This window comes from Rana temporaria, chromosome 5, assembly GCF_905171775.1.
Source record: "Rana temporaria chromosome 5, aRanTem1.1, whole genome shotgun sequence".
NCBI lineage: Eukaryota > Metazoa > Chordata > Amphibia > Anura > Ranidae > Rana > Rana temporaria.
The window spans coordinates 53,079,399-53,107,288 of record NC_053493.1 but is presented as its reverse complement, the minus strand read 5'-3'; the positions used below and the strand labels follow the sequence as shown (position 1 = coordinate 53,107,288).

General features: G+C 41.1%; 1 protein-coding gene across 3 annotated transcripts in view; it reads left to right on the top strand.

Annotated features, from left to right (window-relative positions):
- The first annotated feature begins 4,575 nt into the window (after positions 1-4,575).
- MKX (mohawk homeobox) overlaps positions 4,576-27,890 on the top strand; it is a 176,608-nt gene continuing 153,293 nt past the window's right edge. Inside the window, exon 1 of one of the 3 annotated variants that reach the window (XM_040352584.1) lies at positions 4,576-4,792. Coding sequence is in view for 2 of the 3 variants with exons in the window: in XM_040352585.1 (XP_040208519.1) it covers positions 14,836-14,932 (97 nt within the window). In the remaining variant the exon portion in view is untranslated. Of the gene's footprint in view, positions 4,793-14,729; positions 14,933-27,890 lie in introns of those variants that run through there. The other 2 variants (XM_040352585.1, XM_040352583.1) reach the window with 2 other exon arrangements.

Sequence of the window (27,890 nt, the reverse complement as noted above, 5' to 3'; positions counted from 1 at the left end):
CCCCCCCCCCCGCGCTTATTACAATTGTTTTATTTTATGTGCGACTAAAATAGCGGACGGCCCGAATAAATAGCTCAGAAAAAAAATAGCTCAGTTTCGCTGTGTTTCGCCCGTCGAGTTCCTCGGTCGTGTGTACGAGGCTTCAGAACGCGTAAGAAAGTCCAGCAAGCACCAGGACCGTCTCCTACAGCTGATTCACCTTCTGGATTGGGGCACCACTAGTGCAGAGCTTGCCCAGGAATGGCAGCAGGCAGGTGTGAGTACATCGGCACGCATAGTGAGGAGAAGACTTTTGGAGGATGGCCTGGTGTCTAGAAGGACAGCAAAGAAGCCGCTTCTCTCCAGGAAAAAACATCAGGGACAGACTGATATTCTACAAAAGGTACAGGGATTGGACTGATGAAGACCGGGGTAAAGTAATTTTCTCTGATGAATCCCCTTCCCAAATGTTTGGGGCATCTGAAAAAACCTTGTCCAGAGAAGAAAAGTTGAAGAAGAAAAGTTGAGCACTACCATCAGTCCTGTGTCATGCCAACAGTAAAGTATACAGAGATCATGTGTGGGGTTGCTTCTCAGGCAAGGAAATACTTCTACCTACAGGTAAGCCTAGATTAAAGTGGATGTAAACCCCCAAAAAATGTATTTATTTTTTGATGTCACAATGTAGAGAATAAGATTTCCTATCATCTGTGCCCAGTCTTGCCAGAACGAGTTAATCCAGTGCTGAGCAATCCTCTTTTTATTGTTCAGTAAAATAAAACAGACTTGCAGATAAAAACCAAAGTCCTTGCTTGAGTGACAGGTTATTTACATATCTCGTTCACTAGCTTGTAGACATGCACAGCTTTATGTATATTCTGATGGCTGTTCACTGGAGCATTTCCTAATGACACTGAACTGTGTATCACCCCATATTTTGAAAACATTTAATCAAAACACAGGAAAGACAGTCAATCCTGGGAGAGCTGGAAGGGAGAGGAGAGGAGGGGGATGTGAATTGTGCACTTTTTTTTACAGAAGCTGAGCATGTCTGCAAGCTAGTGCACGAGATATGTAAAAAAAAACTGTCACTTAAGCAAGGACTTTGGTCTTTATCTGGAAGTCTGTTGTCTGTTGTATTTCACTGAACAATAAAAGAGGATTGCTCAGAGCTGGATTAACTCTGTGTGGCAAGACTGGGCACAGATGATAGGAAATCTTATTCTCTACATTGTATGGGCGCTGTTGTCTACGGCGCATGTGCTGTAGACAATGGCCGCAGGCACACTTTAGCAACTGCCGTTCCTAAAAGAGGCCATGGGGTGACTGGCGGCTCCCGTGTACATGCGCTGGAGTGACGTCATCGTGGTTCTGGGACAATCACAGCGCTGGAGCCGCGATACCCGGAATTAATCCCCGGAAGAGATGTTGGCCGCCCGAGTGGTGTACAAGGATGGCTGCAGGGGCTTTGATCTGAGGTGAGTATTACATAATGAGCTAGCATGCTAGGCATACTAGCTCATTATGCCTTTGTCTTGCAGGTGGTGTTTTTTTTTTTTAAGTGGGTTTGCTTCCTCTCAGTGTTAAAAAAAAGTCTTTGACACTTATGAAATGCTTGTAATTATACTTCAGTATACCATGGTAATATCTAATAAAAATATCTAAAAACACTGAAGCAGCAGGCTAAGTAAAAAAAAAATTATTTGTGTCCTTCTCAAAACATTTGGCCATGGCTGTAGATATGGGGGTAGATTCAGGTAGGGAGCGCGTATTTGTGTGCGGGCGTAGCGTATCCTATTTACGCTACGCCTCCGCAACTTTGACAGGCAAGTGCAGTATTCACAAAGCACTTGCTCCGTAAGTTGCGGCGGCGTAGCGTAAATAGGCCGGCGTAAGCCCGCCTAATTCAAAGGTTGAAGATGTGGGCGTGTTTTATGTAAATTTATTGTGACCCCACGTAAACTGACGCTTTTTCCGAACGGCGCATGCGCCATCCGTGAAAGTATCCCAGTGCGCATGCTCCAAATTAACCCGCAAAAAGCCAATGCTTTCAACGTGAAGGTAAATTACGCCCAGCCCTATTCGCGAACAACTTACGCAAACAACGTAATCGACGGAAAATTTGACGCTGGCCCGACGTCCATACTTAACATTGGCTGCGCCACATATAGCAGGGGTAACTTTACGCCGGGAAAAGCCTTACGTAAACGGCGTATCTAGCTGATTTACATATTCTAGGCGTAAATCAGCGTACACGCCCCTAGCGGCCAGCGTAAATATGCAGTTAAGATACGATGGCGTAAGAGACTTACGCTGGTCGTATCTTAAACAAATTCTGGTGTATCCGATTTTTTGAATCAGGCACCAAGATACGACGCCTCACACTCAGAGATACAACGGCGTATCTGGAGATAGGCCGTCGTATCTGGAGATACGCCGTCGTATCTCCTACCTGAATCTGGCCCATAGTGATATTAGTTCACTGAGAATGGGAATTGATTTTGAAGGTTATGTCCATTTTTTTAAGTTGGGTAAAGGCTGATGTGGAAGGAAAAATAAAGATATGTCAAAAAAATAAAAAGATTATTATGCAATGGGGGTTATTTAGAAAAAGGCAAATCCACTGTGCACTACAAGTGCAAATTACAAGTGCAAAGTGCACTTGATATTGTACTGAAAGTGCACTTGGAAGTGCAGTCGCTGTAAATCTGAGGGGTAGATGTGAAATGAGGGGAAGCTCTGCTGATTCTATCATCCAATCATGTGCAAGCTAAAAATGTTGGGCTAGATTCACATAGATCAGCAGATCTTTAGATACGCGTGATCTAAGATACACTGCCGCAAGTTTGAGAGGCAAGTGGGTAATGCACAAACCACTTACCTCCAAACTTGCGGCGGCGGATCGTAAATCCCCCGGCGGAATTCAAATTCCACGGCTAGGGGGAGTGTACTATTTAAATCAGGCGCGTCCCCGCGCTGATTTAAATGAGCATGCGCAGTCCGTGAATTTTCCCGGCGTGCATTGCTCCCACTGACGTCGCTAGGACGTCAGTGGTTTTGACGCTTACGTAAACGACGTCCATCCGTATTCCAGAACGACTTACGCAAACGACGTAAAAAAATTCATAATCGACGCGGGAACAACGGCTATACTTAACATTGGCTGCGCCTCATAGAAGCAGGGGTAAGTATACGCCGGGAAAGCCGATACGGAAACGTCGTAACAACACTGCGTCGGGTCCGCGTACGTTCGTGAATTGGCGTATCTCGCTGATTTACATATTTCTCATCGTAAATCAGCGGGAACGCCCCCCGCGCCATTTTTAAATTGCAGATAAGATCCGACGGTGTAACACAGTTACACAGTTACACCTGTCGGAACTTAGTCATATCTATGCGTGAATTGATTCTATGGGCCAGATTCACAGAGAGATACGACGGTGTATCTACAGATACACCATCGTATCTCTGACTTACACTCGTCCTATCTATGCGCCTGATTCATAGAATCAGATACGCATAGATAGGGCTAAGATCTGACAGTGTTACAATGTGTTACACTGTCGGATCTTTTTTTCCATTTAAAAATGGCGCCGGGGGCGTTCCCGCTGATTTACGATAAATAATATGTAAATCAGCGAGATACGCAAATTGACGAACGTACGCGGACCCGACACAGTCTTCTTACGACGTTTCCGTAGCGGCTTTCCCGGCGTATACTTACCCCTTCTTTTATCAGGCGCAGCCAATGTTAAGTATAGCCGGCGTTCCCGCGTCGAATTTGAATTTTTTAACGTCGTTTGCGTAAGTCGTTCTCGAATACGGACGGACGTCGTTTACGTAAGCGTCGAAACCACTGACGTCCTAGCGACGTCAGTGGGAGCAATGCACGCCGGGAAATTTCGCGGACGGCGCATGCGCATTTAAATCGGCGCGGGAACGCGCCTGATTTAAATAGTACACTCCCCTAGCCGCGGAATTTGAATTCCGCCGGGGGATTTAGGATCCGCCGTCGCAAGTTTGGAGGTAAGTGGTTTGTGAATTAGCCACTTGCCTCCTAAACTTGCGGGAGCGGATCTTAATTCACGTAGATCGAGCGGATCTATAGATCCGCTGAGCTACGTGAATCTGGCCCTATGAATCAGGCGCATAGATACGACCAGTGTAAGTCAGAGATACGATGGAGTATCTGGAGATACACCGTCGTATCTCTTTGTGAATGTAGCCCGAGTTGTTTTTATCATTTTCCTTGCATGTCCCCCTCGGATCTACAGCGACTGCACTTCCAAGTGCACTTGTAGTTTTCACTCGTAGTACAAAGTGGATTTGCCTTTAGTAAATAACCCCCAGTATGTAGTAACCACATACAGATATCAGGATATTTGGGAATTGGTGTTACCTGTGGAATACCCCCCCCCCCCCCCCATCTCACATTTATAGATCCCATCTCTGCTCTAGCTTTATGGAGGGGGGGGGGGGGTCATTTTCCTGCTGAGGTGGATGATATTCAAGGAGGGAAATGTTGTCTGCTTTAATAAATGTGCCCTATTATCCTATATAACAGGCTGACTATCTTTCCTTGTTTGTCTTCCTAGAAGAGTTTCCAGTGTTCCTCTGTAGACCATAAGAGGAGCCTCCTGTTCTCTACACCAACTATTATCTTGTAGGGGAAGCTGCAGGAACAGGGTTCCCTTACATCCAGCCTGGCTCTAATTAGAGAGCAGCAGGGCTGGATGGAGCAAAGGGAAAGGCTTGGAAAAGCTTCCACAACTAGCTGAACACCCCAATGTCTGCAGCTGCAGCCTCAGCCAAGGTAGGTCTCCTCTCCTCTCCCTTCCTATGGTGCTCATTGCCTTTTGTAATGCTCTTTTCCTACCAGCTGTCACTACACAGACACTAAGCAACCCGTATATATACTTTGTTACACTTTGTTTCACCTAATTCATTTCTTTACAGCTATGCTTGTTTCTGCTTTATGATGTCCTTAACCCTTAATGTCCCAGAACCCATTTGATGCTGACTGTCACTTAATGGAGAAAATGATATAAAAGGATGTGCAGACAATCGGCAGTGCTTTAGGAAATATTAGAGATAGGTGTTGTGTGTTCGTAGATTAGTGCTGATTGTTTGAATGAAGAATGGGAATATTGTATGGGACCTATATATATATTTATATATACTGTGCAATAGTATATAGAGACACAACTGTCACTGCTGACATTGGGGGGATTCCCTGAAAATGGCAGGACAGAGATTTGGGGAAAATGTGTGCGATGGAAACAAGTATTTTAAATGCTAAAAATGTAGTTTTAATGTCACCCATAGAATGAGAGGGCGACTTACCTGCTGTACACGTTGCACTGTAATCTGATGAAGATCTTTAAGGATAAAAGATTAATAGAGATTAATAGGGACACCCTTCAACCTCATGATTTCGTGCCCAGAGCAGTTCAAAAAGGTTTTACTTCGAAGTTCGAATTCGATTTTTTTCTATTCATTCCCTTAGAATCGATCCTGTTAAACACCCGAGACAGTTCCGATGTATTCCCCCATAGTATTTTCTGGGGTTACATCAATGAAAATGGAGGAGATTTGAACCCAAAACGAATAATTGTCGGTCTGCCCTTCAATCACTGTCATTGCTGGTTAAATAAATCCGATAAATACGCAGAATTATTTGTGTACTAATAATGTGTGTACTATCATCTCTTCTAATATATGTGTACTATATTCTCTTCTAATATATGTGTACTATCTTCTCTTCTAATTTATGTGTACTATCATCTCTTCTAAAAAATCGAATACCATCTCTAAAAATGTGTGTTATCCTCTTATCTAATAATGTGTGTACTATCTTCTCTTCTAATAATATGTGTACTATCATCTCTTCTAATAATATGTGTACTATCCTCTCTTCTAATAATATGTGTACTATCATCTCTTCTAATAATATGTGTACTATCCTCTCTTCTAATAATATGTGTACTATCATCTCTTCTAATAATATGTGTACTATCATCTCTTCTAATAATATGTGTACTATCCTCTCTTCTAATAATATGTGTACTATCATCTCTTCTAAAAATATGTGTACTATCATCTCTTCCAATAATGTGTGTACTATCCTCTCTTCTAATAATGTGTGTACTATCCTCTCTTCTAAAAAATCGTATACCATCTCTAAAAATGTGTACTATCCTCTTATCTAATAATATGTGTATTATCATATTTTCTAATAATGTGTGTACTATCCTCTCTTCTAATAATGTGTGTACTATCATCTCTTCTAATAATATGTGTACTATCATCTCTTCTAATAATATGTGTACTATCATCTTATTCTAATAATGTGTGTACTATCCTCACTAATAATGTGTGTACTATAATCTCTTCTAATAATATGTGTACTATCCTCTCTTCTAATAATGTGTGTACTATCATCTCTTCTAATAATGTGTGTACTATCATCTCTTCTAATAATGTGTGTACTATCATCTCTTCTAATAATGTGTGTACTATCATCTCTTCTAATAATGTGTGTACTATCATCTCTAATAATGTGTGTACTATCATCTCTTCTAATAATGTGTGTACTATCATCTCTTCTAATAATGTGTGTACTATCATCTCTTCTAATAATGTGTGTACTATCATCTCTAATAATGTGTGTACTATCATCTCTTCTAATAATATGTGTACTATCATCTCTAATAATGTGTGTACTATCATCTCTTCTAATAATATGTGTACTATCATCTCTTCAAATTAGTGTGTACTAACCTCACTAATAATGTGTGTACCATCCTCTCTTCTAATAATGTGTGTACCATCCTCTCTTCTAATAATGTGTGTACTATCCTCTCTTCTAATAATGTGTGTATACTATCCTCTCTTCTAATAATGTGTGTACTATCATCTCTTATAAAAAAAAATCGTATACTAGGATCTGTGTTTGCTATCCTCTATTCTAATAATGTGTGTACTATCCTCTCTTCTAATAATTTATGTGATATCCTCTCTAATTATCCATGTACTTACTATGCTCTCTATTAATGTACTATGCTCTCTTCTAATAATCCATGAACCATCTTCTCTTTAAATAAATCATCTGTATACTATCCTGTCTTTTAGTAATGTGTGTATTATCTCCGTGTCTATTCATTTGTGTACTATCCTCGCTTTCAATAACTATTCGTATACTATTATCTCCAATAAATTGCATTGCTCTCTTCTCACCAGCATTGGTTTCCATCTGACCGTGACAATAATTCATGGAAATATATTTGGTAGAAGTATATGAACGCTGGGACATAATTCATGTTATAAATAATAATGACACGTTCTGGAATAGATTTTGTTTGTACACATTTGTGGTTTTTATGGTTATATCTAAAACATGTATTTCCTCTTTCTTTTCCTAAGTTGACAAATAAATATGTCCAATTACAATACAGTCTGTCAGCTCTTGTACAGCTCAGTACCTTGTCTGCAATGATGTATTATTGCTGCTGCCACCAGCCAGCCGGGTCTTTTGGGTGGATTGGGGGTTTAATGTAATGGGATTAGTTCGTTTTATCAAAGCTAAAAACAAAAATGCAACCGTTTACCAATCCTTAAATGTGGTGGCTGCATTCGTTTTCTTTTTGGCTTTTTAGGTTCCTGGCCAGTAACACACTTCCTGCCTTGGGGTGTCTCCACTATGCATGGAGGAGCAATGGAGACACCTTTGGACAGCAGCATTGTCAGTTTGGGGAGAGGCTAGTGTTAAACTAGCAGATTTAGATTGACTAACAGATTGAAGCTGAACTCCAGATAACACTTTTAGTTACAGCAACAGTTTTCTTCCCTTTTGTAGTAAAGATTTTACATAAATAAATTAAATCTGATCCTTGTAAAGCACCCCTGTTAGTGTTACATGGTTTGTGTCATTCCTCTAACTAACACTTTTGCTGGGCAGCCTTTCTTTGTTAAAGAATGTTAAAAAAAAAAACAGCAGACTTACTGGCAGGATCACCAAGTGATAATAATAATAATAATAATAATAATTATAATAATAATAATAATAATAATAATAATAATAATACAAAAATAATAATAATAATAATAATAATAATAATAATAATAATAATAATAATAAGGGCAGCCTTTCTCTGTTAAAGAATGTTAAAAAACAAAACAAAAAACACACCAGACTTACTGGCAGGATCACCAAGTGAAAATAATAATAATAATAATAATAATAATAATAATAATAATAATAAAACGAATGCAACCACCATGTCTAATAATTGGTATGCTGCAATATATTACATTTTTGTTTTTGAGTTGGTAAAGTTGTGCCCAATTCTATCAACCAATCAGCTGCTTTCAAAAAACTTTTTTTCCTGTCTATTCGTGAGATCAGGTTCACCTTATTTACTACATTTACTGTGCAATTGCAGTCTTTACTCCTTTAGTAAAAACAGCCCTTATAGGTGTGAAGTAGAGAATGGAATTCTGATCACAACAACCACAATACACCTGTTATTTTCTGGTCGGGGATAGCAAAGGGAAATTGGCATCTCTATTACTAAGGGCAATGGGGACACTTTCCTTTGGGATTTGTGCTAGCCTGGCAGGACAGTGATTGGGGATGCAGGGAAGGTCTCTAATTATTTACTATTTAAAGAAATTCTCAATTCAGTCACAGATTATAATTTTCTATTTTTATTGTGAAGATATTCACCAACAGCAGGTGGAAATGAAAACGATCTAAATAGGCTGAATCAGAGGGATCGCTAAATTGCATTGGTTATTATCACACTGTATATTTGCATTCTGATTGGTCTGATTTGACTCAAGCAGTTCAGGGAAGTTCAGTTGTGATCCAAGAATGATGAGTTTTTCTGCAGACTGGAAAATTCCTAATGTATATCCATTGGAATCAGACAATTGCAATCACTCATTTGTCTTTTTTTGCAGGCAGAGATTTTTTTTTTTATATTTATTTCCTTTTACAAACATGTTGCACAGCACTCTAGAGTCACAAAACCATCAGGCTATGACACTGACATTGAAATGACAGGAAAAGCTGTTGTGTGCAGAGTTACTGGCATCTGTAAAAAAAAGAGGACCTGTCCCAGGAGAGGCAGAGATCACAATGTATGCAGACCAGGCTGAACAAATTGCTGCTCTTGTTGCCAGATGACCAGAAAGGGGAATCTGTGATTTCAACATCATCATCATTATCATCATTATTATTATCATCATTATCATCATTACGCTTTGCTTTTTTTGGAAAAGGCAAAGTGCAGCATCCTTGAATTGACGTTCAGCAATTGTCTTTCATGATGGTGCCACTTTGGAAGCAATTAAATCTGATTGGTTGCTATTGTTTTTTGGCACTTGAACACATCAGCAATGTTCATTGCATGGCCTTAGTAAATAAGCCTAACACACATTTTAATGCACTTCTATCAGGAATACCTGAAATCTTATTATACAGCCAGTCATGCACCATGTTGTTTTATATTTGCAAACAATTGTGCTTATCTGGTGGAAAAGTAATGTCCAAAGTACAGGTATCCCATGGCAATCACCCAGATGTCATCATTTCTGACTGCAGTCAGATCTACTAAAGGGAAACAGACTGTGCACTATGTAGAGTGCAGTTGCAGAGCTATGAGATAAAGCTTCACTTTGCAAATAATACCCAATCACATGCAAGGAAAATAAAACAAAATTAATGTTTGCTTGCACATGATTGGATGATGGAAGTCAGCAGAGCTTATACTCATTTATTATGCTCTGGAGTCTGGAGCAACTACACTTTGCTCACAGTCTATTTGTCTTAAAGTGGATGTAAACCCAATTTTTTTTGATGTTACAATGTAGAGAATAAGATTTCCTATGACCTGTTCCCAGTCTTGCCACACAGAGTTAATCCAGCTCTGAGCAATCCTCTTTTATTGTTCAGTGAAAATTAACAGACTTCCAGATAAAAACCTGTCTAAATAAAAAGTCCTTTCCGTCCCCTTGCTTCGAGTGACATACATTACCTCTCACAATGAACTGTGGATCACCCCCCATATTATGATAAACATCCAAGAATGTGCATGTGTCCAAGCTAGTGCACGAGATATGTAAAAACCCTGTCACTCGAAGCAAGGGGACGGAAAGGACTTTTTATTTAGACAGGTTTCTACCTGGAAGTCTGTTAATTTCCACTGAACAATAAAAGTGGATTGCTCAGAGCTGGATTAACTCTGTGTGGCAAGACTGGGCACAGATGATAGGAAATCTTATTCTCTACATTGTGACATAAAAAAAAAAATTGGGTTTACATCCACTTTAAGTAAATCAACCCCTAAGTGTCTCGTTGCATGTTCTTTTTTTATTATTTTTCTTTGCCTGGCACAATCAATCTATTGTTTTAATCTACCTGTCTACCTATCTATTCAATATATCACTGTAACCCTTTATATTTCAATCAACATATAATCTAGCTTTCTGTGAGCATGTATATATATATATATATATATATATATATATATATATATATATATATTATACTATCCCTCCAGGATCAGTACATATGGACTGTACATCCATAGTGACTTCATTATCAAAGAAAATCATTGTGGAGGAAGTCTTCGCAATTCATGTTTTCTGTATAAATCTGTAATATTGATGTTATTGCTACATATGATATTCTATTTATCTACACCTCAGGCACTGAGGAATGCCCATTGTATTCCAGGCAGGGATGTGGGCTGCTTCTTCTATTCTTCCTGGAGATAGGTGCTGGGTTTATTTTGGAAGGAAGTGGGGAATCTCAGGTTCACTGAAAAAACAAAGAACATCTTTCCATGTCAGACTTAACTGAGCTCTTCCCAGATCTCCCTTGGGGGGGGGGGCTGGAAATAAATCCTCCATAGCAGACACAGGCAGGGCTGAGAAGAGGGAGGATGATTGACAGGAGGGGGCAACACCACATTAGTGATGGACAGGGACAGGGGGGGGGGGGTGATAAGAGGACAGGGACTTCAGAACATAGTGTAATAGGGGTGTCATTTAAGGACAGGGAGTGTGTAATAGAGAGTAATAAGAAGACACTGGAGGTTATTTACAATAGGCAAATCCACTTTGCACTACAAGTGCAAACTACAAGTGCAAAGTGCACTTGAAATTGCACTGAAAGTGCACTTGGAAGTGCAGTCGCTGTAGATCTGAGGGGGACATGCAAGCTAAAATGAGGGGGACATGTAAGCATTTTAGCTTGCACACGATTGGATAATAAAATCAGCAGAGCTTCCCCTCGTTTCAGATCTACCCCTCAGCTTTACAGCGACTGCACTTCCAAGTGCACTTTCAGTGCAATTTCAAGTTCACTTTGCACTTGTAGTGAAAAGTGAATGTGTCTGTCAAAACCCCCCACTGTGTAATAGAGAGTAATATGTGGACTATGAATGTGTAATAAAGAGTAGACAGTGTATGTTTAATAAAGAGTGATAAGAGGATTGTGTATTATGGAGAGTACAGTAAGTGTGCAAAGAGTTAATAAGAGAAGAGTTAGAAGGTAAAATAATAGAGAACCATAATAGGACAGTAAGTGTGTAGATCGAATTAATAGGACAGTTGATGTGTAATAGGGAGTACTAAGAGGACACTGAGTGTGTAATAAAGAGTAACAAAAAGACAGAGATGGTGTTGAATAAAGAGAGAGAGAGAGAGAGAGAGAGAGAGAGAGAGAGAGAGAGAGAGAGAGAGAGAGAGAGAGAGAGAGAGAGAGAGAGAGGACAGTAAATGTGTAATATAAAGTATTAAGAGGACAGTGAGTGTGTAGCTAAGTATAAGTTGGGAAGGAATAGAGTGTGTAACAAAGTGTAGCATAAGAGAGAAATAAGAGGGTAGTGAGTGTGCAATAGAAAGTAATATAATGAGTGTATCATATAAAGTAATATAGTGAGTGTGTAAAAGAAAGTAATATAGTGAGTGTGTCAGTAATATAGTGAGTGTGTCATAGAAAGTAATATAGTGAGTGTGTAATAGAAAGTAATATAGTGAGTGTGTCATAGAAAGTAATATAGTGAGTGTGTCATAGAAAGTAATATAGTGAGTGTGTCATAGAAAGTAATATAATGAGTGTGTCATAGAAAGTAATATAGTGAGCGTGTCATAGAAAGTAATATAGTGAGTGTGTAATAGAAAGTAATATAGTGAGTGTGTCAGTAATATAGTGAGTGTGTCATAGAAAGTAATATAGTGAGTGTGTCATAGAAAGTAATATAGTGAGTGTGTAATAGCATGTAATATAGTGAGTGTGTAATAGAAAGTAATATAGTGAGTGTGCAATAGAAAGTAATACAGTGAGTGTGTCAGTAATATAGTGAGTGTGTCAGTAATATAGTGAGTGTGTCATAGAAATGAATATAGTGAGTGTGTCATAGAAAGTAATATAGTGTGTCATATAAAGTAATATAGTGAGTGTGTCATAGAAAGTAATATAATGAGTGTGTCATAGAAAGTAATATAGTGAGTGTGTCATAGAAAGTAATATAATGAGTGTGTCATAGAAAGTAATATAGTGAGTGTGTCATATAAAGTACAATAGTGAGAGTGTCATAGAAAGTAATATAGTGAGTGTGTCATATAAAGTAATATAGTGAGTGTGTCATAGAAAGTAATATAGTGTGTCATAGAAAGTAATATAGTGAATGTGTAATAGAAAGTAATACAATGAGTGTGTAATAGAAAGTAATATAGTGAGTGTGTCATATAAAGTAACATAATGAGTGTGTAATAGAAAGTAATATAATGAGTGTGTCATAGAAAGTAATATAGAGAAAGTGAGTGTGTCATATAAATTAACATAATGAGTGTGTAATAGAAAGTAATATAATGAGTGTGTCATAGAAAGTAATATAATGAGTGTGTCATAGAAAGTAATATAGAGAAAGTGAGTGTGTAATAGAAAGTAATATAGAGAGAGTGAACGTGTAATAGTGAGTAATATAAAATATAAGACAACAGTAAGTGTGTAACAAAGTGTAATAACTCGGAGGACAGCGAGAGTGTAAGTATAATAAAAGGAGAGCAAGTGTGTAGGAGACAACAATAAAGAGGGAAACAAGTGTGTAATGGAATGTGATAAGAGGACAATAAATGTGTAATAGAGAGTACTAGGAAGCGACTGAGTGTATAACGGGGAGAAATAACAGAATAAGTTTGTAAAAAAAATGCTAATGTATGTTAAATAGGGAATAGTAAAATAAGAGTTCAAGGAATACAAAAAGGAATAGAATTGGTGTGTATTGGAATGTAATTGGAGGACAATGAATGTGTAACAGAGAGTATTAATAGGATAGTGAGTGTGTAATAGAGTGTAGCTAGGGGACATTGAGTGTGTAACAGAGGGGACACAGAAGAGTGTGTAATAAGAGGATAGAGAGTGTGTAACAGAGGCTATTCAGACAAGTGTGTAAAATAGTGTAATAGGAGAAGGACAGAGAGTGTGTAATAGAGTGCAATGAGAAGACAGGTAGTGTGTAGCAGAGAATACTCAGAAGCATCTGGGAACAGTGAGTATGTAGGAGAGGAGCCAAGGGTGTAATATGAGGGCACTAAGTGTGTAAGTAATAACGTGTAAAAGGAGACAGAGAGTAGTCAGACTAGTGTACTGTATAATAAGAGTAACACAGTGTAATATAGAGGACAGGGAGTGTGTAATAAGAGTAACACCGTGTAATATGGAGGACAGGGAGTGTGTAATAGAGTAATAAGAGGTGACAAATGTGTAGAAGAGAATGCAGACAAGTGTGTAATAGCGAGTAATGAGAGGAGAGGGACTATAGTCAGGAGTGTGTAAGTGAATAAGGAGAGTGGGGTGTCACAGAGTATAATGAGGGGGTCTCAGGGAATGAGTAACATAATGTGGGGGGGGGAGGGTGAATGAAGGATATTATTACATATGGGGAGTATATAAGTTGTAGTATACATTGGAGTATATTTGCCCAGTATTGTACATTGCTTCTCATTATATGATAAAAGTCATACAAAGCAATAATACATAACACAGGTAAATATGTGAAGCTGTATAATAAGACATGTATATGTAATGTATATGGGGTATACATTATACATGGTATCCGTACATGGACTAGGGCTCAGTGGTAGGATGGGGGGTATGTGTCGGTCCCTATGTGGACTTTTCCCTTCCAGTGATCAGTCCTCCTCCATGCATTCCTCCTCCATGCATTCCTCCTCCATGCATTCCTCTTCCATACAGTCCTCCTCCATGCATTCCTCCTCCATGCAGTCCACCTCCATGCATTCCTCTTCCATACAGTCCTCCTCCATGCATTCCTCCTCCATGCAGTCCTCCTCCATGCATTCCTCCTCCATGCAGTCCACCTCCATGCATTCCTCTTCCATACAGTCCTCCTCCATGCATTCCTCCTCCATGCATCCCTCTCCGTGCATTCCTCCTCCATGCATTCCACCTCCATACATTCCCCCTCCATGCATTCCTCCTCCATGCATCCCCCTCCATGCATTCCTCCTCCATGCAGTCCTCCTGGCTGGGGTTGTACCTGTCCTATGTACAGAGAATAGACGGAGAACAGAACACAGCCCTCCTCCCCCCTCCTCCCCCCGCCACCCGGGAAGCCGCATCCCAGCAGAGGACGATGTTCGCGGACTGGGCTGGCCAGCTGGGAAACATGAGCCGCATGGAGTATGCGCATTGCGGGGCGGCGGAGTGTCTGGCTGGTAAATAGAAGAGAAGGAGAGGCGGCCGCGGTTCGTGTGGTTAGAGGAGAGGAGAGGAGGACAGACCGTGCGGGGAACATGTGCCGCTCACACCGGGGATGGCACTAGATGGGACGAGCTGGATTATCATCATCATCACCACCCTTGTCACCCATCACAGGAGCCAATCACCCCCACCCCGGGAGGGGACCACAGGACACAGCAGGTCTGTCATCTCCATCCATCACCACTGCATGCCAGGACAGCAGGATTCCCTGTAGGAGCGATGTCAGCTCATGGTGACAATCTGCCAGATGTACTGCACCCGGGCATGCTGGGACTCATAGTTCTACAGCCACCTTATAGCTAAGGACACACATTCATATGTTTTCTATCTATCTATTAGAACTATTTATCTTCCTTGCTTTCTTTGAACCGTGAGCATGCTGGGACATGTAGTTCCACATCAGCCTTAAAGTTACAAGGACAGCAAATCTGGCTTTCATGTTTTTTATATAACATAATTTTCTTCTTTCTTTCTTTCTTTCTTTCTTTCTTTCTTTCTTTCTTTCTTTCTTTCTTTCTTTCTTTCTTTCTTTCTTTCTTTCTTTCTTCTGTTATCTATCATCTACCTATATATCTATGTTCTATCTATTCCTTCCTTCCTATCTGGCATCCACATGTTTGATCTATGTATGTAAGTATCTATCTATCTATCTATCTATCTATCTATCTATCTATCTATCTATCTATCTATCTATCTATGTATTATCTATCTATCTATCTATCTATCTATCTATCTATCTATCTATCTATCTATCTATCTATCTATCTATGTTACGTATGTTAGATTTCATCCATTGGCAGGCAGTAATTGTGTAGAGGGGGTTGATGATTGACATGTCTGTGGTCCCTATACTGGCCCACAATGCAGTATATAGAAGGTAGGTGGTCCTCCTTGAATGGTAGTGCTGTGTACAGGGAAGGGGGTGTTTGGGTAAGGTTGGGGTCTTCTCTATGGATAGCTGGGCTCTCTGTATTATGTACAGGGAAGGGGGTGTTTGGGTAAGGTTGGGGTCTTCTCTATGGATAGCTGGGCTCTCTGTATTATGTACAGGGAAGGGGATGTTTGGGAAAAGTTGGGGTCCTCTCTATGGATAGCTGGGCTCTCTGTATTATGTACAGGGAAGGGGGTGTTTGGGAAAGGTTGGAGTCTTCTCTATGGAAAGCCGGGCTCTCTGTATTATGTACAGGGAAGGGGGTGTTTGGGAAAGTTTGGGGTCTTCTCTATGGATAGCTGGGCTCTCTGTATTATGTACAGGGAAGGGGGTGTTTGGGAAAGGTTGGGGTCTTTTCCATGGATAGCTGGGCTCTCTGTATTATGTACAGGGAAGGGGGTGTTTGGGAAAGGTTGGGGTCTTCTCTATGTATAGCCGGGCTCTCTGTATTATGTACAGGGAAGGGGGTGTTTGGGTAAGGTTGGGGTCTTCTCTATGGATAGTTAGGCTCTCTGTATTATGTACAGGGAAGGGGGTGTTTGGGAAAGGTTGGGGTCTTCTCTATGGATAGCCGGGCTCTCTGTATTATGTACAGGGAAGGGGGTGTTTGGTAAAGGTTGGGGTCTTCTCTATGGATAGCTGGGCTCTCTGTATTATGTACAGGGAAGGGGGTGTTTGGGAAAGGTTGGGGTCCTCTCCATTGATATCCGGGTTTTCTGTCCTATGTACAGGAAAGGGGGTGTTTGGGAAAGTTTGGGGTCTTCTCTATGGAAAGCCGGGCTCTCTGTATTATGTACAGGGAAGGGGGTGTTTGGGAAAGGTTGGGGTCTTCTCCATGGAAAGTCGGGCTCTCTGTATTATGTACAGGGAAGGGGGTGTTTGGGAAAGGTTGGGGTCCTCTCTATGGATAGCTGGGCTCTCTGTATTATGTACAGGGAAGGGGGTGTTTGGGAAAGGTTGGGGTCTTCTCCATGGAAAGCCAGGCTCTCTGTATTATGTACAGGGAAGGGGGTGTTTGGGAAAGGTTGGGGTCTTCTCCATGGATAGCCGGGCTCTCTGTATTATGTACAGGGAAGAGGGTGTTTGGGTAAGGTTGGGGTCTTCTCCATGGAAAGTCGGGCTCTCTGTATTATGTACAGGGAAGGGGGTGTTTGGGTAAGGCTGGGGTCTTCTCTATGGATAGCTGGGCTCTCTGTATTATGTACAGGGAAGGGGGTGTTTGGGAAAGGTTGGGGTCTTCTCCATGGATAGCCGGGCTCTCTGTATTATGTACAGGGAAGAGGGTGTTTGGGTAAGGTTGGGGTCTTCTCCATGGAAAGTCGGGCTCTCTGTATTATGTACAGGGAAGGGGGTGTTTGGGTAAGGCTGGGGTCTTCTCTATGGATAGCTGGGCTCTCTGTATTATGTACAGGGAAGGGGGTGTTTGGGTAAGGCTGGGGTCTTCTCTATGGATAGCTGGGCTCTCTGTATTATGTACAGGGAAGGGGGTGTTTGGGAAAGGTTGGGGTCTTCTCCATGGAAAGCCGGGCTCTCTGTCATATATTATGTGCAGGAAGCAGATTCCAATAAAAATAGTGCATTATCATGAATAACATGAAACTTTCCCAAGTTATCTAAACACGTCTTCCTGCTGACCGGACTGTGAGATCCCACAAGTGCTGCACAAACATTTCTGTGTCCCTCTTACATATTACACAGAGCCGTCACATGTAGAAGTTACGTGTTACTGGTCCTGTGCAGTAAATTAGGAGGTGGACAGAGCGGGGTCTTGGCATTGGGGCTGAGCTGGGAAATTTGTAGAAGAGGAACTTTTGTCTGAAGCAACTAATGAGATTTCAGCTTTCATCTTTCATTATTTTTGTCTGTGTGTATTTGATTGCTGTAGGTAGTGTGTATTGTAGTGTGTATTGTAATGCGTATCGTAGTGTGTGTCGTAGTGTGTGTTGTAGTGTGTGTCGCACTGTGTATCGTAGTGTGTGTTGTAGTGTGTGTCGCAGTGTGTATCTTAGTGTGTGTTGTAGTGTGTATTGTAGTGTGTATTGTAGTGTGTATCGTAGTGTGTGTCATAGTGTGTGTATTGTAGTGTGTATAGTAGTGTGTGTTGTAGTGTGTATTGTAGTGTGTGTTATATTATGTATCATAGTGTGTATTGTAGTGTGTGTTGTAGTGTGTATTGTAGTGTGTGTTGTAGTGTGTATTGTATATGTGTTGTAGTGTGTATTGTAGTGTGTGTTGTAGTGTGTAGTGTAGTGTGTGTTGTAGTGTGTATTGTAGTTTGTATTGTAGTGTGTGTTGTAGTGTGTATTGTCGTGTGTGTTGTAGTGTGTATTGTAGTGTGTATTGTAGTGTGTATTTTAGTGTGTATTGTAGTGTGTATTGTAGTGTGTGTTGTAATGTGTATTGTAGTGTGTATCATAGTGTGTGTATTGTAGTGTGTATTGTAGTGTGTATTGTAGTGGGTGTTGTAGTGTGTGTCATAGTTTGTGTTGTAGTGTTTATTGTAGTGTGTATTGTAGTGTGTGTTGTAGTGTGTATTGTAGTGTGTGCTGTAGTGTGTATTGTAGTGTGTGTTGTTGTATGTGTTGTAGTGTGTATTGTAGTGTGTGTTGTAGTGTGTATTGTAGTGTGTGCTGTAGTGTGTATTGTAGTGTGTGTTGTTGTTGTGTTGTAGTGTGTGTTGTTTTAGTGTGTATTGTAGTGTGTGTTGTAGTGTGTATTGTAATGTGTGTTGTATGTGTTGTAGTGTGTGTTGTTGTTGTGTTGTAGTGTGTGTTGTTTTAGTGTGTATTGTAGTGTGTGTTGTAGTGTGTATTGTAATGTGTGTTGTATGTGTTGTAGTGTGTGTTGTTGTAGTGTGTGTTGTTGTAGTGGGTGTTGTAGTGTGTATTGTAGTTTGTGTTGTAGTGTGTATTGTAGTGTGTGTTGTATGTGTTGTAGTGTGTGTTGTAGTGTGTGTATTGTAGTGTGTGTTCTAGTGTGTGTTGTAGTGTGTGTTGTATTGTAGTGTGTGTTGTATTGTAGTTTGTGTTGGTAGTAGAAGCAGATGTTGTATGTACTAGGACACCATAAGACACAAGTATAAACATGCATTTTAGCTATGTCTAGCATTAGACCTCAGTGCGAAACGCGTCAGCTATATATATCCCACTGCTTGCTGTGTTTTGTAGTGCTTTTATCCTTTTCCACCAATAAAGCTACCTACTAAGGTCATTTTTGGTGTGTGGCTGTCCATACACCTTTTCACCCAATTTTTATAAACATGTGGAGCGTACAGGTTCATGTCTATTTCGCTCCCCCCCCCCGGTTGGTCTTTTCCATAGTGATCATCTAGGAAGATCCATACCAGGTGGTGAGATTCCTCCCTGAAGTTGTGGACACGTCGGTGGTAGGAGGTTGTGGACAGGTCGGTGGTAGGAGGTTGTGGACACGTCGGTGGTAGGAGGTTGTGGACAGGTGGGTGGTAGGAGGTTGTGGACACGTCGGTGGTAAGATGTTGTGGACAGGTCGGTGGTAGGAGGTTGTGGACAGGTCGGTGGTAGGAGGTTGTGGACACGTCGGTGGTAGGAGGTTGTGGACAGGTCGGTGGTAGGAGGTTGTGGACAGGTGGGTGGTAGGAGGTTGTGGACAGGTCAGTGGTAGGAGGTTGTGGACAGGTGGGTGGTAGGAGGTTGTGGACAGGTGGGTGGTAGGAGGTTGTGGACACGTCGGTGGTAGGAGGTTGTGGACAGGTCGTGGTAGGAGGTTGTGGACAGGTGGGTGGTAGGAGGTTGTGGACACGTCGGTGGTAGGAGGTTGTGGACTGGTCCGTGGTAGGAGGTTGTGGACAGGTGGGTGGTAGGAGGTTGTGGACAGGTCGGTGGTAGGAGGATGTGGACAAGTCGTTGGTAGGAGGATGTGGACAGGTGGGTGGTAGGAGGTTGTGGACAGGTGGGTGGTAGGAGGTTGTGGACACGTCGGTGGTAGGAGGTTGTGGACAGGTCGGTGGTAGGAGGTTGTGGACAGGTTGGTGGTAGGAGGTTGTGGACAGGTGGGTGGTAATAGGTTGTGGACAGGTCGGTGGTAGGAGCTTGTGGACAGGTCGGTGGTAGGAGGTTGTGGACAGGTCGGTGGTAGGAGCTTGTGGACAGGTCGGTGGTAGGAGGTTGTGGACACGTCGGTGGTAGAAGGTTGTGGACAGGTTGGTGGTAGGAGGCTGTGGACAGGTCGGTGGTAGGAGGTTGTGGACAGGTCGGTGGTAGGAGGTTGTGGACACGTCGGTGGTAGGAGGTTGTGGACAGGTCATGGTAGGAAGATGTGGACAGGTCGGTGGTAGGAGGTTGTGGACAGGTCGGTGGTAGGAGGTTGTGTACAGGTCGGTTGTAGGAGGTTGTGGACAGGTGGGTGGTAGGAGGTTGTGGACAGGTCGTTGGTAGGAGGTTGTGGACAGGTCGGTGGTAAGAGGTTGTGGACAGGTCGGTGGTAGGAGGTTGTGGACAGGTCATTGGTAGGAGGTTGTGGACACGTCGGTGGTAGGAGGTTGTGGACAGGTCGGTGGTAGGAGGTTGTGGACACGTCGGTGGTAGGAGGTTGTGGACACGTCGGTGGTAGGAGGTTGTGGACAGGTCGGTGGTAGGAGGTTGTGGACACGTCGGTGGTAGGAGGTTGTGGACAGGTCGGTGGTAGGAGGTTGTGGACAGATGGGTGGTAGGAGGTTGTGGACATGTCGGTGGTAGGAGGTTGTGGACATGTCGGTGGTAGGAGGTTGTGGACAGATGGGTGGTAGGAGGTTGTGGACAGGTCGGTGGTAGGAGGTTGTGGACAGGTCGGTGGTAGGAGGTTGTGGACACGTCGGTGGTAGGAGGTTGTGGACACGTCGGTGGTAGGAGGTTGTGGACGGGTCGGTGGTAGGAGGTTGTGGACGGGTCGGTGGTAGGAAGTTGTGGACGGGTCGGTGGTAGGAGGTTGTGGACAGGTCGGTGGTAGGAGGTTGTGGACAGGTCGGTGGTAGGAGGTTGTGGACAGGTCGGTGGTAGGAGGTTGTGGACGGGTCGGTGGTAGGAAGTTGTGGACGGGTCGGTGGTAGGAGGTTGTGGACAGGTGGGTGGTAGGAGCCCACAGAGATCTATGACTTCATCTAGCCAGGACGAGGATCATCTCATGTCTGTAGACAATATAAGATACAAGCTATAGCAGAGAATATAGAATAATTCAGCAAGAGAGTGCGAGGAATCCCCCGGGTGCTACAATACACAGCACCCAATCACACGCACTCGTTTAGGAGTTCACAGCAAGCGTAACAGTGAAATGCTGCTGCTGATTGGTTGATTTTTGGATATTGTACAGAGCTTGTAAATAAGCCAAGTTTATTCAGTAGGACAGCCAGTAATGATGACATTCGGTAACCCATAGCAACCACGTTTCTGTTTACTGCAGCCTATCCTGTTTCGGACCGGTTGGTAGGGGCTACAGCATTGCCTATTGCTCTCCGGCTTACAAGGCGATTCAGGGAATAGTAATGATGAGCGCGCAATCTGATTTTACTTTACGGCTGTCATTACATTGAACAATCATTTTGAATCAGTTGCTATGGGTTACGGCGCTTCACCTGTCATTTCTCTATAAATCGGTATCGCTCTCACGCTGTCCATAGAGGCTTCAACTTTATTATAAAATTTATCAAAACAATCAAATTAGCAAAGAGTCGAATAAAACATAACTTCCCATACGATCGATTTAGACCAGAGCCGAATCAATCAACCAGGGTGGAAAATCATTGATCGTTTTGCATTGATTGACAGCACTGAGATGCTTTGGTCATGAATTGGATTGTATTTCGATTGATCAGATTATGGGATTGCATTGTGGAAACAGAGATACACTTGATAAGTTATGATTGTATTTTACAGCTATTGATTGTAATCCACTTTCCCATGTGTGACATATTGATTGATCGGGTTATGGGCTATTATTATTATTAGTAGTATTATTATTATAATTATTATTATTATTATTATTATTATTATTATAATAATAATTATTATTATTATAATAATTATTGTTATAATTATTATTATTATTATTATTATTATTATTATTATTATTATTATAATTATTATTATAATACAGGATTTATATGGTGCCAACAGTTTGCGCAGCGCTTTACATCATGAAGGCAGACAGTACAGTTACAATACAATTCAATACAGGAGGAATCAGAGGGCCCGGCACTAGATTGATTTCTTCTATTGGGAGATATCAATCGGAAAAAAAAGGATCATACATTGAAGTGTGTATGGCCAACATTGGGCTCACCATACATGTGACAATGTGACCAAACAATCTCTATACAATCATTGTTAAGCTCACCACACACGTTCCAATCTACTTCAAATCTATCAACAACTATGAAGCCCAAGGGCCTGTCTGATTGGATACATATTGATCAGATAGATGAGGAGGGTTCTCATATTACAAAGATTTAGTAAAGATCGTTTGTGCAAAGATTGTAACGTGCATAACCTTTATGGCTCGTTCACGTGTGCGGCATGGACAGCCACTCCTCTGAAAAGCAATGCATGTTTGGACCGCTTTTCAGAGATGTTTATCAAGCGGTGAGGAGGAGATATGTTGCTTCCTCATTCCTCATTCCTCATTGCCTGATTTAACTCTATAAACTCTATAATTGCTGCATTATCATGCCGCGATCGCATAGAACTGTATTAGCTGCAGTTGGCAGGAGCAACACCTGCTGGAAGCAACACACTGTTGCGATGCAGTGCATGTTTATCGCTGTGTATTAGCGGTTAGGCGGGTGGTCGGGCAATAAAACGGTGGTAAAACTGTCCCCCAGGTGCATGTGTGATCGAAGCCTTAAGCCGACCATAGGTGGATCAAATCTCAGCCGGTTCAGCAGGGATGGTCTGAAATTTGATCCATCTATGGGCAGGCTGGTTGTACTGAAGTCGATCCAGTGCAACTAGCCTTTCATTCGATTGCCATCGGCAGTTATAGCTGCTAGCAGTGATCATTGTGCTCTGCCAGCAGGGAAGGCTCCCCCCAGTGGCAGAACACAATAGTGCTGCGGGAGGGATTCCCCCATCAACACTGACTGTGTTGATGGGGGAATCAAGTGATTTTCTTGCATCATCTGTGGCTAGCTGTAGATTTACCACTACTAGGTAATCTACCTAAACGATAGAATCAATTTGTATCCAATCAGGAGGGGCGTACACTACATTTGGGCCACAAAAATCCGTTCCGGATGCGTTTCTGGATGCACATTTTGTACGTGATTTTGGTGCGTTCTAGTGCGGTTTTAATGCGTTTCCGCATGCTTTATTTCCTGTTTATTTTTAATGTCCTGGGTCTGGTGCGTTTTTGATGCGTTTTACAGCATTCCAGTACAGTCCAGTGCGGCATGTTCTACCTTTTTTTTCTGGAACTGGAAAGCCCTGGAACTGACCACAGCGGTGTGAACTGTGCCACTGTAAACCATATAAACTACTTTCCATGCGTTTTTGATGCAAAGAAAAAACGCAGTGGCCTGCATGTGGTGTAAACCGGCCCAAGCCTAGGTTCACACTGACAGCGGGAATGAAATTGTGCAATTTTATTCCTGCATGTCAGTCCCGACTTCAGGGGCAACTTCAGAGACCTCTGTGCGGGTTTCTGCACAGATGTCTATTAAAACCGCACCCCAAAGTCGCCAAAAGTAGTACAGAAATTACTTTTAGGAATCGGTGGCATTGATTCGGATGGTGCCATTGCCGGCAATAACTGTCAAATCGCATGCAATGAGAACCAGAGCTTAACGGAGATTGTACAATCAGACTGTAAGGCCTCGTACACACGACCGAGTTTCTCGGCAAAAACCAGCAAAGATGTTTTTTTTTTTTTTGCCGAGGAAACCGGTCGTGTGTACACTTTTCGACGAGGAAACTGTCGAGGATCCCGTCGAGCCAAAAAGAGAGCATGTCTTCTTTTTCCTCAATGGGAATGAAGAAATTTGGCTCGCCGAGATCCTCGACAGCCTAACAAGGAACTCGACGAGCAAAACGATGTGTTTCGCCTGTCGAGTTTCTCGGTCGTGTGTACGAGGCTTCACGTGTGCGCTGGAGCTTTAGCAGGCGGTGCAAAGATCAGCGACTGCGTGCAAAGTGCCGTGGCTCATAGCAACCAGATTTCAGCCCCCGGCGTCCTGTTGGTGGTAAATGTTTTGTGGTTGGTTGCCGCGGGTTACCGCGCTTTGTAGGCGACGCCGGCCGGTGAGCCCCCTGTCCCAGAAGGCAGCGGGGCGTTCTATAAATAGCGCTGACACATTGCAGCGGCGTAGAAAGGCTACACAAATACAAGTGCTGCTGATGTTATTGTAGTATACAGTGGGGCAGTCTGGGGAATTCAGACAGCTGGCCATATTTTATGGAGAACAGACAAATAGCGTCTGAATTACATCCCTGCAAATATTTATAGTGGCCACCCTTTCATGTCGCTCCACTTCAATCTAAACACAGTAAAACCACACTGGGATCCGGGGCTGAGGCTGCAGCAGGTTGTTGATGGTGCTGCTGGATGAAGGAGGGTCAGTGTGTAATCCATCAGGGCCGCTCACACTGTAGAGACTGTTCTGCCGGCTGGAACCATCAAAGGCATCGCAGGCTCATCTGGAGGGACGGACAGGCGGACGGACGGCTGCAGCTTACAGCGTTGCCTTCTGCTGCGGGGAGGGGGGCTGCCACCCGCCACACTGGAAACCCCCCCTGAGGTCCTTACACTACTTCCCCACTCACCACTACAAAAATTCAAGCAATAAAAGTTAGAATCTGCTGGAAATTTGACCATACTGTTGGCACGCAAAACAATCCAGTTACGCCGTTTTTGTGTTCTACGTTGTTATTAATGTTGTGTGGTTTAATTGTGACATTTTAGCTGCAAGTACTGGAGTAGAAACAACCAGATGTGCAGACCCATCCAAAACGTTTTATTATTATTCTTATACAGGATTTATATAGCGCCAACAGTTTGCGCAGTGCTTTTGAATTTTAAGTAACATTAGCGCGTTTGGATTGTGTATGTATGTGTCTTTTGAAATTCGTTTTGGGGTTACGGTGTATATACTCATTACCTTTAATCACGCATCCTCAGAAAGTCTTAAAATTGGTACATACCACAATAAGGACTCATTGTACACATTGAGGATGATTTTCTAAATTGGGGTAGAGGATATTCATGTTACAAATTGTGTGAATAATATTATCATTATTAAATATTATAATACAGAATTTATATAGTGCCCACCGTTTTCACACATCCCCAGAAAGTCTCAAAATTGGTACATACCCCAATTGGGGCTCATTGCTTTGAGTACACATTAAGGCTGGTTTACTAAATTAGAGGCAGAGAATGTTCATGCAATAAATTGTGTGCACATTATTATTATTATTATTATTATTATTATTATCATAATACAGAATTTATATTGTGCCCACCAGAAAGTCTCAAAATTGGTACATACCCCAATTGGGGCTCATTGCTTGCGCACGCATTGAGGCTTATTTACTAAATTTGAGTTGAGAATGTTCATGCAATAAATTGTGTGAACATTATTATTATTATCATTATTATTATAATACAGAATTTATATAGTGCCCACCAGAAAGTCTCAAAATTGGTACAAACCCCAATTGGAGCTCATTGCTTTGAGTACACATTGAGGCCGATTTACTAAATTAGAGGCAATAAATTGTGTGAATATTATTATTATTATTATCATTAATATATTTCAGAATTTATATAGTGCCCACTGTTTTTACACATCCTCAGAAACTCTCAAAATTGGTACATACCCGAATTGGGGCTCATTCAGGCTGATTTACTAAGTTGGGGTAAAGAATGTTCATGCAATAAATTGCGTGAACATTATTATTAATAATATTATCATTATTATAATAATACAGAAATTATATAGTGCCAACCGTCTATGCAGAAAGACTCAAAATACCCCAAATGGACCTCATTGCTTTGAGTACACAGTGGGGTTGATTTATTAAAACTGGAGCGTACAAAAAGTTGTGAAGCTGTGCATGGTAGCCAATCAGCTTCTAACTTCAGCTCGTTCAAATAAGCTTTGACAAATAAACCTGGAAGCTGATTGGCCACCATGCACAGCTGCACCGGATTTTGCACTCTTCAGTTTTAGTAAATCAGCCCCACTGAGTTTTAACGTTTTTGCTTTTGAGATGTACCCTCTTCTTCAAGGTCCAAACAGTACACCTTGCAGAAGAAGTTACACCCCAAAAGCTTGTCCTAAAAAAATTTGGCTGCGTTTTTTTTTTTTTTTTTTTAAGTATCACGGGATGTAGTCCCTTTTTTTTGTTGCAAGAGCACGAATTCGGATACAACTACAAATATTTTTAACCAAAAAAGTAGTTGTTGCTTGGAATACACTTATAGCAGAGGTTGTGAGTCAGTCAACAGTAAAGCCTCGTACACACGACCGAGGAAGTCGACGGACGAAACACATCGTTTTCCTCGTCAAGTTCCTTGTTAGGCTGTCGAGGAACTCGGCAAGGCAAGTTTCTCCATTCCCATCGAGGAAATAGAGAACTTGCTCTCTTTTTGGCTCGTCGAGTTTCTTGACAGTTTCCTCGACGAAAATGTACACACGACCGGTTTCCCCCGGCAAAAAAATATCTCCCAGCAAGTTTCTTGCTGGTTTTTGCCGAGAAACTCGGTCGTGTGTACGAGGCTTAAGAGGATTCAAATATTGTGGCACTTGAAATATACTTGAGATTTATACTCAAAATAATAATAAAAAAGAACAAAAAACAAACAACAAAAAAAAATAGTAGGGAAGACTCATTGAGCCACTTGGTCCTTTTTTTATTCAGTCAATTATTTGTTTCAAAATACAAAACCATCTAAAAACATTGACCTTGCATAAACCCGTTATGATTACATAAAATTCATTTGACTACATTTGTCATCCATTTGAAAATACAGCCGCAACCAGCTGTTCATATTGTCATAAATGGTTAAGTTTGGTGCATACATGTTCATGCCCATATGATTTCTGTATACGAGGTATAATCAATCTATGTATACTTAATACTAAATATATACAGTATATATTATAATTATTATAATAATACAGGTTTTATATAGTGCTAACAGTTTGTACAGCGCTTTACAACATTAAGGCAAACAGTACAGTTACAGTACAATTAAATTCAGGAGTAATCAGACTCTCTCTCTCTCTCTCTCTCTCTATATATATATATATATATATATATATATATATATATATATTTAAATAGATATGTACTTACTGTATATATATATATATATATATAGAGAGAGAGAGAGAGAGAGAGAGAGGGGGGGGGGATAGTCTGATTGCTCCTGATATATATATATATATATATATATATATATATATATATATATATATATATATTTATTTAAATTAATATGTACTTACTGTATATATATATATATATATATATATATATATATATATATATATATAAAGAGAGAGAGAGAGTCTGATTTCTTCTGATAGATAGTATAGTGCATCTAAATATATATAAATAGTAATAATATATATATATATATATATATATATATATAGTTAAATAAATATGTAATTACTATATATATATATATATATATATATATATATATATATATATATATATATATATATATATGTATATATATGTATATATATATATATATATATATATATATATATATACATACATATATATAGTATTACTACTTATATATATTTAGATGCACTATACTAGCTAATACTATAATGCTTCTGACAATCAGTAAACCATACTATCTATGGTAATAAAATTAAATTTGATAGTATGTATTTTTTTTTCACTATAAGCAATAAAACAGATTTAAAACTTTTTTTTTTACTTTTTTTGATCTAAATCATTTCTACCTGTTTTATCAATTACGGAAGTTTAAACTGCGCATGTGTGCTTGTACGTTCGCACCTGTTTGACCCATTTGCACACGACGACTGAACTTTTTGTCAGATTGATGAAACATACATCTTGGCAGAGGTGGCCTGCAAATACATCTGAGAATGCATGCACGTATAGAGCAAAGCGGGGCTGGGGGTGTGAACGCGCAATAAACGTGATTGAGGATTTAGAAAATGTTCACCTTTGCTGGCTGAGTGCTTTTTTTTTA